This window comes from Vigna unguiculata, chromosome 5 (genome assembly GCF_004118075.2).
Source record: "Vigna unguiculata cultivar IT97K-499-35 chromosome 5, ASM411807v1, whole genome shotgun sequence".
NCBI classification, from domain to species: Eukaryota; Viridiplantae; Streptophyta; class Magnoliopsida; order Fabales; family Fabaceae; genus Vigna; species Vigna unguiculata.
The window spans coordinates 28,571,367-28,582,835 of NC_040283.1; the positions used below are offsets into that span (position 1 = coordinate 28,571,367).

Consider the following 11,469-nt stretch of genomic DNA (forward strand, 5'->3'; position numbering starts at 1 on the left):
AACCTAATTTTCTGTACTCGTCACCATGTTTCCTTTCGGCGAGCGTGTGGAAGCGAAACCTAGTTTTTTCTACTCATCACCACACACACCTCACTATTTCTGGACCCCACCACTGATTTCAATTGCCACATCACAGAGGTTAAAAATAATTGAAAATTAAAAAATCGTAATGCCACACTAGGTGGGTAAAAAAAGGATCATTTTTAGAGAGTCAGTGACGATATTTGTTGCTCTTTTGGTGGTATTTTGCATGTGTAAATCAACTCTGTAGGAAACCAAAAGAGTGAGAGACAAAAGAATAACGGCAAATTCAAAAATCCTTTAGATTTGTACTCTGTACAAAGTAGACAAATTTTACATATGTATTTCCCTAATGGGGCATTGAATTAATTGAAAAGGAAAAGATAAATAATTTGAATAGGCTGCAACAATGTGAACCTAAAATTGGAAAGAAAAAAGAAAACAAAAGCAAAAAGAAAGGCAGAAGCAAAGGTTTTCACAAAATGCTGCTTTCTTATCTCAAACTAAGACAAATGCAATTTGGTTCTCCACATTTCTCCAACGACCTTTTTTGGCTGTGGGTTATCTGGTCCTCTGTCCCTCTGTCCTGATGTGAAGTACAGCCACCCATCCCAAAAACCAGCTAATGTTGTTTTTATTCTGTAAGGAAGCTTTCCAATCACTGACCATGTCTGCAAACAGTATTAAGAAACAATAATGAATCATGTTACAAAGTGACACTTGATCACTTCAATGAACTCATTAATGTAGGGGACACATTTTTATTCACTGGCTTCATCAAGTTTATTGTTGCTTGATTACATTCATTTGATCAGAATTCATAAAATTACAATGGCCAATAAGTAATGTTAGAGAGGAGGTATTAAATTAATGGATATTTCTCATGAGTAAAAAAGACTGAAAAGTGTACCATGGTGTTTAAATCAAACCGGAAAACCTCCCCAACCAGCATCATCCTTTTTGTTACTGGGTGCTTTTCTGTGGTACCTCCAGTGATGACAATTGAATTGTTCACAAGAACCCATGCACATTCTATGTGTGAATTTGCTTTTGGCATAGCTGGCAAAATTTTCCATTTCATGTCTGCTTCCAGCATGTAAACATCTCCGTAGACCACCTGAAATGTAACAAATTTATGTCACACAACTTCACTTGAAATGATCATATATCCAACAAATGTGGATTGTGATTGTGAAAAAGACAATTTAAGCATACCATGTCATTCATCTTCAGAAAAACAACTACTAAATCATAATATTTTCTCTTTAAATCATGTTTGATGTTGATAAACAGAGAAAATGATACCTCGACCCTGCGTGAACATTTGAATATGGGTGAACCAGGTTTGGCCATAAAATCACCCTCTTGTCCACCAATAACAAAAAGTCGATCACCGACTGCAACGCAAGCCCTGCACCAAATAACTATAGTTTGACGACAACGAATATGACACTGTAGAAACACAGTAGTCCTACACTCCAAAAGGTCAAATGAGAACATCATATATAGTTAACTATTGAACAATCCGAGTAATTTTGTAACCTATGCGGTCCACCGCGTGGAACGGGAACTTCTTCTCGCCATTGTTGTTCCAATGCTTCTCCATCCTTCACAGCCAAACTCCAATGTTCAAGTCCAGGTGTATGGCGATTCTCTTTGCTACCACCCATGACATGGAGTCTTCCTTTCCACAATTGAGTAGCAGGAGCGTACCTGGTACAAGAAAGTCTCATGACCGCAATTTAAAATATAAGATGCAATTGACAGTTTGAAACAGCGTTGTACCTAGGTTCCGGTAATGGTGGCAAAGGTTTCCATTTCTTTGTGACAGTGTCTAGCGTAAAAGAAGCTGTGGTAGGTCCTCGGCATTGGGTGCCATATTGTCCTGTGACAATGTATACATACCTCCCATCTGTGGCCACACCCAAATGGGAATTAGCCATTTCGTCTGGCATTTTAATCTGATCTACCCACTTGTTGACGGTGAAATCGAAGACATCAACATGGGAGTGCACCTAAGGAAAGAAAAATCACTCTCATTAATAATTACTAGTGATATAAAGTGAAATGAATAAACAAGAAGAAACACTGACAAGGTCAAGGTGTTCATATCCTCCAAACACATAAAACATATTATTAATCTGTACAGAGTAGCCATCTAGCCGAGGCACCGGAGCAGAAGGCATCTGCTCCCAATACAATTCGGGAGCAGGCAAGTCTGCAAATGTAGATGAAAGGAATCTATCAGGACCCCTCCTTTTTCCACTCTTGCCACCTTTTCCCTGCAACAAGAAAAATAAGAGATGTTGAAAGAAGGTTGACTTGAGGAGTGTGGAAAGAATAAGGTAATTTGAAGAAAGAAAGGGTTAGAAAAGGCAGACGTTGTCTTGGTTTTTGTCTTTGTCTTTGTCTTTGATGTCGGGTGTGGCGGTGGCATTGGGGATGAGAAGGATGGGGGCGTTGGTGTCGACCCAGTTGGTGGCGATGGAGAGATAGTGGGCGGAAAGGGAGGCGCGGAAGACGTTGGCGAAGAGGGCGAGGCCGAGAAAGGCAGAGAGGCAGAAGAAGATGATGATTTTGGAGGAGGAGTGAGGGTATGGGTGGTTGTTGGGGTGGTGGAACCTCGTTGGCGTGGCCATTCTGTGTTTTTTGCGACACAATCATCAAAAGAGACCCATTTATTTATTTGCGTGTTCGAGAGACAGAGAGTAGAAAACAACAGAAATTTGGATGGCAGAGGAAACAAACAGCGGTTGGTTGGCGCCAATGGTTTTGGCTCTTCGTTTCACTCATTAAAAAGCAACGTTTTTTTGGTTCTCTGTTCACGGCTACACCACGCGCCCCACCACCGCAAATCTTCCTCTTCTTTTTTACACTTTTCTATTCTTTTCTTTCTTTTTATACTAATATAGACACACTTCATACACCGTTTATTATCAATCAATTCATACTTCTTTATCATCTAATTAAAGATTTTTTTTATATATACAACATGAATTTCATTAAAAATAAAATGACCTAATTTTACTTTCTTTCAAAAACATTTTTAAATTTCTTTTACCTCTTTTAAATTTTATATTATTGATTTGTTTCCTTTCAAACAAATTATTTTAATTTTTTAAAATGCATGCTACTTTTTAATTTCAAATATTTATTTTAAAACATAAAATATCATTTATTTTAAGATTTAAAATAATCTATGACATTATACAACATATATATATATATATATATATATATATATATATATATATATATATATATATATATATATTGCTTTAATTATTAGCACAAAAACACGTTGTATTTCTGAAAATTTCATGTCTTTTATCATTTTTTATTTAAACATTATTATTTTTCTTTTAAATGATTTTATTTATCATATAAAATAAAAGAAATAAATATATTATATATTGTATATAAAGTTATGCTATGATAACAATAATTGATTATATAGAAACAGTCTGCACACTTCGAGTTTAATTGTACACAGTGGATAGAAAATTTTCTTTGTATCGTGCTTTAATTATTTTTATACTTTTATATTGATTTCCGAATCTTGTATAATAACATTAAAATATTACTGAAAATGAAATAGAAAAAACAATTTGTATAGAATTGAGCAATCCTATTACTTGAAATTGTTATGTAACCTTTTGTTAAACAAAAGTAACAATTTTGTTGACTTCTATCAATATACTACGCTAGAGGATGCATTTCTGGGTAAATAGGATATTTACTTCAGCGTGTTTGAAGACGAATCCTCAGTCCAAAAGTGACTTAAAGGAAGGAGGAGGTTTTAAGCACACTGAATTTCAACGCAAGTTTTTTAATCATTTTTGGTACTTAACCCAAAACTAACTTCTTTTTATTCATGAACTAACTAATTTCTATAAAGAAGTCAATTGCAAACAAAACGCAAATAATAAATAAGGAATGTTGAAAAAAACGTGCGGCTTAGTTTCAGACAAGGATAAATGAAAAAATATAAATATATAAATATAATAACCACGTTATTCATTCGGTTAATAAAAAACTTAAAAGGTAAAAATTTAATAAAAAAATTATAAAATGTGAATATTTAATACATAAAAATATTTTAATGACTCAATTAAATTTAAGAAAGAATTTAAAACTTAATTAAATCATAATTAATTAGTTTTGAAAAATGTCACTAATTGATATTAGTACGTATAAACTGAAGTAATAAAATACCATTTGAAATTTATATTATCATTCAATGTATAGTTTTTGTTTGTTGCATTTTTAATGTGTGGCAAAATGGGGCAAAAGCACCAAAATGGTGCAATTTTATTTTCAAAATTATAAAAATGGGAGATTTGTGCTAGTTTGGTAGACTTTGTGGTGAAGAAGTTATGCCTTGACATACTAAAGTGAAGTCGTGCCAAGCTCACATAACTTCAATTAAAAAAAAAAGAAATTATAAGAATTATTATCAAGTTGGCACAACTTTAGTTTATATCCAACATACTGAAATTTTTATTAAGATGACACGACTTCATTAAAATTAGAAAAATTATAATGCACTAAAATTGTATTAAGTTGATGTAACATCCCATTTATTTAATAAAGCTTAATAAAGGATATGTCACACAGTATAACATAAAAAGCGAGAATAATATAGTATAATGTCGCTTGTAAGGCCCCTTTTATTTTGCCATCTTAATCTTTAGGGCTGCCTTGCAGCAGTGGGCCTAAAAGGCTGGCCCATGATATAAGTACCCTTCGTGTTGCCCTAATTCCACATTTCATTCACTTTCAGAAAAGATCCAGCTGTCAACCCTTTTCTCCCTCTCACAAAGAGCTCTGCTAGGGTTAGGTTTCTGCCATCTTCAAGCTAGCTCGGAGTCGTCCTCTACTCCATGTAAGTACTATGCTAGCCATTCTCGTCTCCATTGTTCTTTTTTTCGTTTCTCTCATAGCTAGGGTTCCAAGTAACCCATATCGTGCTCCTGTTTCTCTATCCTTTCAGTTCTTCCATTCGCTTCTTGAGCTGTTGTGCTCGTGCGTTCGGTGTCGAGGGAGTGTTGGGTCGTTTGCTAGCTTATTCCAGGTACGGGAAGCTAGGATCCTCTGTTTGTTTGGTGCGAGTATGCTGTTTTGTGTGCTTGGTGATTCTCTTTTGTATTTACCTGTTGATTTGGATGTATGATACGGTGGGATTGTTGCTTGCGGTATGTCTTTGCATCTGTTGCAGGTGAAAATAGTGGCGGGCACTGATAAACTCGCCCAAGCGAGCTAGTCTCGCCTAGGCGAGATTAACAGAGGTTCGCCTAAGCCTTTTCCTCCACGAATGGTCGCCCAGGCGACCCGCTGTGACTTCTGGGCGAGCAGGCAACTCGCTCAAGCGAGAGGGATCTCGCTTAAGCGAGATCCCGCGTTGCTTATGCTCTTGTTCTTGTGCCCTCACCTAGGCGGAGGGGGTGGCTCGCTTAAGCGAGACCCCTCAGCCTGAGCGAGGTGCTGGGCGAGACTGTGCTGTGTTTGAATGTCTATTGGTCCCTGAATGATCTGTTTTGGTTAAGTATGATTGTATGAGGAGTGATCTGTATATAATGGAGCATGAAGTATATTTTTGGCATGATTCATGAATTGTGGATGATGGGTTGGTATGAGACTTAGCATGCGAAATGAATGTGTGGTTTGAAATTTAAGGAACATGGTATTGACATGAGATGAGACCCTAGACTCATGGGATGGTGATGATCAGTGGTATGGATTCAAAATGTGATGCGTATGAGGAATAAATCTCATGGATGGGTATGGGATTGTAAACATGCTTTTGATGTTCTCCTAATGTTGTTTTATGAATGTTGATCCGTGTCAGCGTGTAATTCCTTGGGGTCTCTAGGTGAGATCTCCGGGGTTACGCTTCAGTGGTCGGGACGTAATCCCATGACCCCTGTTAGTGGGTGTCCATGGTGGTGCCCCATCTGTATAACTAGGTAAGGATTCAAGGTAAGGTTGCATCCTGACACTCTGAGGAGCCAGTTAGTCTCACCTAAAGCGGACTGATTCCTGTGGTGAGAGTAGCAGGAGGCCTGAAATCCAGTAAGGGCTAACCTTGTGGTGAGGGAGATTTGATTCATCGTAACACTTGTAACACATAGCTTAGGATCGAGCAGCTCAGGGTCGAGCAGAGGTATCCACCACAAGTGCAAGCATCCGCTGAATCCGACCAAGTTATACGTATCCGGATGAGTCGAGTCGAGTCGTAGTGTATTGAATGAAGAGTCATAACATGTTTGGTTGTTATATGGATGTGAGATGATGAAAATATATTTGACTGTATGATGAGTATATGTTGGCTCTAGCTTACCCGTTTTGTTGCATGGTTGTGTTGTATGTGGCTGTTCTTCCTTGCGATGATCATCAACTTCGTTGATGGGAGCAGATGGGCAAGGTTCTCGTGGTCAGCAAGGGAGTGGTGATTTAGTAGCTTAGCCATCTTGGCTGGAGTCATTTTATCCATGATTTCCTTAGGGCTACGGCCCCTGTATCGTCTTATGATTTCTTACTCTACACACCTTATTAGAATTGTATCTGTTTTATGTTGGCATCGTGGTGTGCCAGGTTGTAGGGGTTGCGTTAAGGACCCCAAGACTACGCTGTTATACTTTATCGCGTGACGTTTCCTTTAATTTCGTTTAATAATTAAACGGGACGTTACATCGCTCCTACAGATATCTCAATTACTTAAAGGACGAATAAAAGAGGGACACCACGATGCCAGGTACAAAGTAGAGTAAGAGAGTGATAATGACGTAAGCAAATTCCCAGAGAAAGCAATACATGGGCCTTAGCCCTAAATGAAAAGCCCAAAGGCAGAAGTTAATCCAAAAGCTAAGCAGCGGAACCATCACCTCCCTGTTGACCACGGGTGTTCCTCGCATCTGCTCACATCAACAAGTTGATGATCATCGCAAAAGAGAGTACCACACAGCAAAACACACAACAATAATAGAAGGGTAAGCTATAGCCAAAAGTGGTTTTATCATGCAAACAAATATACTTCCACAGTCAATTATACATACGTCATCCAATCATGTTACGACTCCTCAAATCAATACACTAAGACTCGACTCGACTCGACTCATCCAGATACATATAATCTGGTCGGATTCAGCGGATGCTTGCACTTGTGGTGGATACCTGCTCACCCTCGAGCTATGTGTTACAAGTGTTACAATGAATCAATTCCCTCACACACAAGGTTAGCCCTTAATGAGTTTCAGGCCTCCTGCTACTCTCACCACAGGAGTCAGTCCGCTCTAAGTGAAACTAACTGACTCCCTAGAGTGTCAGGATGCAACCTTACCTTGAATCCTTACCAAATTATATAGATGGGGCACCACCATGGACACCCACTAACAGGGGCCATGGAATTACGTCCCGACCACTAAAGCACGACCCTGAAACCCCACCTGGGAATGTTCAAGGAATTACGTACCGACCTCATACCAAACATATTCAAACAACCAAACAATATTATTCATGCGTTAACATGTTTTTTTTTAATTTTAAAATTAGAATAAAAAATAATTTAAAAAATTAATTATTTTAACATTATATTATTTCAAAAATAGAAATATCTAATAATATTATAATTTGAATCATTAACATGTAAATGTAATTATTATTTTAATTTATCTGGTATTAATTTATAATTAAAAATTGAAAATATTTATGTAATTAAATATGATATATATATATATATATATATATATATATATATATATATATATATATATATATATAATATTAAAAATTTAACAAATCGGATGAAGATATTATTCATTGTAACACCCGCCTTTGATCGAGATAAAACAAAACAAATCTAAAACTCTAATTTAACCCACCAAATGGATTGACATATTGACATGTCAACTATCATCCAATTTGTCCTTCCTAATTTTTATTTCTAATTTGATGAGAAAAGGAAAAACTATTTATCTCACAAATTTAATTTTTGTTTATTTAACTTTTTTTTCTTTTTTACTTTAGTTGTTCTATGTTATTATGGCATGCTAAAATGATACAAACATAATATAATTACCTATCCCTCCTTTTACCTTGATGATAAATAATGGAATTCCCTTTTTAGCGGAGTGATAATTCCCAGAAAATTGAGTTATTTTGTTCCATTTTTTCCAATTCTATTCCATTTTATTTGAAGGGAAATTGTATAGCAGTGACCTACATTTTAACCAAATACAAAATTTTAAGTATATTTATTTTAATTTTCAGAGAAAAAAGGTTTATTGTTTGCAGAAATTTCTATATTTTTTGTTTCTAATGAAAAATGGTCATAAAGAAACATTTTAACCAAATAAAACATTTTATTTAAAACTTGAATTGAACACGTGGAGATATAAAAATGAAAGAATAAACAGAGAACATATTTTTTGTATTCGTGAATCTCGTCATAACATGGGGTACTCATTGTCACGATAACGAAGTATTGCCAAAGTCAAAGAAAAAAAAAGAAGCCAAATGAAGTTATTCGATGTGGGGATTGTGCATCAACAAATTTTGAACTTTGTACACTCTTTTCCGCATCACCACACTAACATGCTCATTTCAACGCCCCACGAGCCAAGATAATCAGAAATTATACATGCACATGGTAGAAATTTGGTATAAAGTTGGATTGTGATTTGAAAGAATGTAAACACAAAACAAGAGTTGAATCTAGTTTTCCCCTCTCATATGAGATTTTGATTTATAAAAAATTAATTTTATATTATCTTTTACTTTTTAAAAATTAAACAATTTTGATTCACTACTAATATTTCTTTTAATTACAAATATAAATATTAAAGTGTTTATCATGTCTCACATCTTATTATTCATTAGTCTGGTTTTTATCATGATGAGATTATCATAATCATAATAGTAAATAAAATAGTATTGTTGATGAGTCCATGACTCACTATAAATTAATGGAGGACTTTCTAAGAAGAGTCACTAAAAGCCTGACTAGATGGAAGACTTCTAACCCTTCTTTGAATTTATTTCTATTTTTTTATGTTGACTTTCTGAAAGTTGACTTTTGTTGATTTGTTGACCATTGTGGACTTGACTTAAGTTGACATGTTCACTCTTTTGCCTGTTTGTTTTGTAGGTTAAGCTTATGCTAAATAAGAGGAGGATTGCCCTCCTTGGAGTTATGAAAAGTCTTGGCCTTTGGATCCAAACATGACATATGTTCTTTGTGAGAGTTGGAGAGCAATGTTGACCTTCTAGAAGAGAAGGTTAATGCCACACCTTTCAAAAGGCTTGGTGGCTAAGCTAGGTCAATTTCCACAACAAGATGACACCTTTAGACCTAGTTTCTAGAACTTACTTTGTCTTTTTGTAGGAACACTTATATGCTTTGTATTTTTGCTAAGAGACCCTTCTCCATCACCTATATATAAAGGGCTCTTCAAGACTTGTAAAAAGGTTGAATATTTTGAAGTATACACTTACTTTGTTCGACCTTGTGTGATTTCTCTCTTAGGAGTGTCATCTTCTAATGGCACACCCTTAGCCAAGGGTCCTACCACAAGGAGAATGGCCAAACAAATTCAAGAAGAGTTAGCATCCTCTCAACAAGGTGAAGCTAAGCTCCACTTCACTTGGGCAATCATGAAGTATATTTAGACCTTGTATTAAGGGTATTGTAGTGTAGGATTTTATTTGAAGACCTTGTAATAAGAGCCAAGTAGTGTAGAGTTTTAAAAACAATCTTGCTTAAGCAGGGAGCATTATATGCGCCTACTTAAGCAACTCTTTGATATTTAATTATGTTAATCAAGCTAGCTTAGTGAGGGGCGTCCCACACATGCCATATGGCAAACCTTTAATGGGGAGTTCTCTTATAAAGGTAGTGACCATGTGTCATTGTCCTATTGGAGATGCTATTCATAAAGTAGTTTTCCACATGACACTCCATGATTGGTTCGATTTTGTGAGAGTGAGGAGTGCCACATGTGATGAAGGATTGACCTCAACCAAGGATGGAGGCACATGCTTAAGAAGACTAAACATGTTTAGAAAGGAAGTTCACTAATCCTTCATCAATTTCATTTGTATTTGTTATTTTTGATTCCCAAAGTTGACTTAGTTGAATCAACTTTAGTTGACTTGTTGACCTTTGACTAGGTTTGACTTGTTGACTATAGTTGACTTGACTTAAGCCAACATGCTAATCTATGTTTATTTGCTTTGTAGGTTAATTAGGAGTAAGAAAACAATGCTAGGTGGTGCATGGTGATTGGGGAGCATAAATGATGTGGAGGAGAGAGTAAAGCAAAGACATAAAGCATAAAGTAAAAGGCATGAAGCAAGTGTACCTATGTACCTTTGGTCTCCTTTGTTTTTAGCACACTTTGGCCACTTTTTGGAGACATGTGAGACACATTCTTTGTCTCTTTTTGTGCTAGAACGAAATTAGCTTTGCACACACCATAGTTAGGTCTTTTGTCTATCATTTTTGTAACCTTATTTGACCTAGTTTCTAGAAGCTAGGGTTAGGTTTTTGTAGAGACATCCTTAGGTATCTTTTATTTGCTTAGAGGCCCCTAAACTATTCTATATAAGGGGTGCTCCTAGACATGTAAAAGGGTTGAACATTTTGAAGTAAAAACACTCTTGTGTCTCAACCATTTGTGAGAGTTTCCTCCTTAGGGAGTGAATACTTTTAAGCCTTATCTTGCATAGCAAGTGGCGGCACACATCCACTCATCTTCAAGGTTGCCATGGCTTCTAGCCTAGCCTTGTAGTGGCGTGCTTCTCACATTTTTACCATTTCTTTCCTTTCCATTTTATGTTTTCTTCTTCCTTTAATTGTTCTTAGTTTTCTATGGTTTATGTGCTTTTCATTTCCTTTTTGTTTTGAATCAATCCATCATCTTCTTCTCTTGAGCTTTGTGAAAGGAACCTTCACATCTAGATAGCATGCTATCTTAATGTCCAATGGGGATTTTACTTAGCTTTCTTAATCAACTCACACCATATTCAATAATGTTAAAAAGAAACAAGATAATCCTTCATCATTTGGTATCTAGAGCTTTGGTTGTCTTTGAATATGGTGTTTTCATGTTCTAACCTTGTCTTGTGTAGCTATCTTTGAATGGTCCACATAAAAACAATGCTGGCAGAAACTATTCACGATTTTAAAAGATTAAACTGCACCTGCTCAGTGGTCCAAAAATTACGTTCTTGATGTCCAAAGAAAGCTTTGTTAGTCTGGTTTTTAACAAAAAAAGAACCAATGCGTTTGGAGTTCTGTGGAGAGAGTTATGATTGAAATAGTGAGCAAAGGTCAGAGCTGCCGAGATCACCGTGAATCAACGATTTCAGGTTATGTTGGGCAGTTTTGGCTATTGTTTTTGTTACTCTTCTTACTCCTAAATGTTGTTGGATAACATGTCTTTGTGTGCT

At 36.0% G+C, this 11,469-nt stretch overlaps 1 protein-coding gene across 1 annotated transcript; it reads right to left on the reverse strand.

Annotated features, from left to right (window-relative positions):
* Window positions 1–299: 299 nt before the first annotated feature.
* Window positions 300–2,698, reverse strand: LOC114185597 (kelch repeat-containing protein At3g27220-like). The gene is made up of 7 exons (XM_028073428.1): window positions 2,403–2,698; window positions 2,115–2,303; window positions 1,807–2,036; window positions 1,564–1,734; window positions 1,327–1,432; window positions 932–1,138; window positions 300–692 (listed from the first exon to the last, which is right to left on the reverse strand). The coding sequence occupies exons 1-7, from the start codon at window positions 2,658–2,660 to the stop codon at window positions 525–527; spliced, it is 1,329 nt and encodes a 442-aa protein (XP_027929229.1). The 5' UTR covers window positions 2,661–2,698; the 3' UTR covers window positions 300–524.
* Between the last annotated feature and the right edge of the window lie 8,771 nt (window positions 2,699–11,469).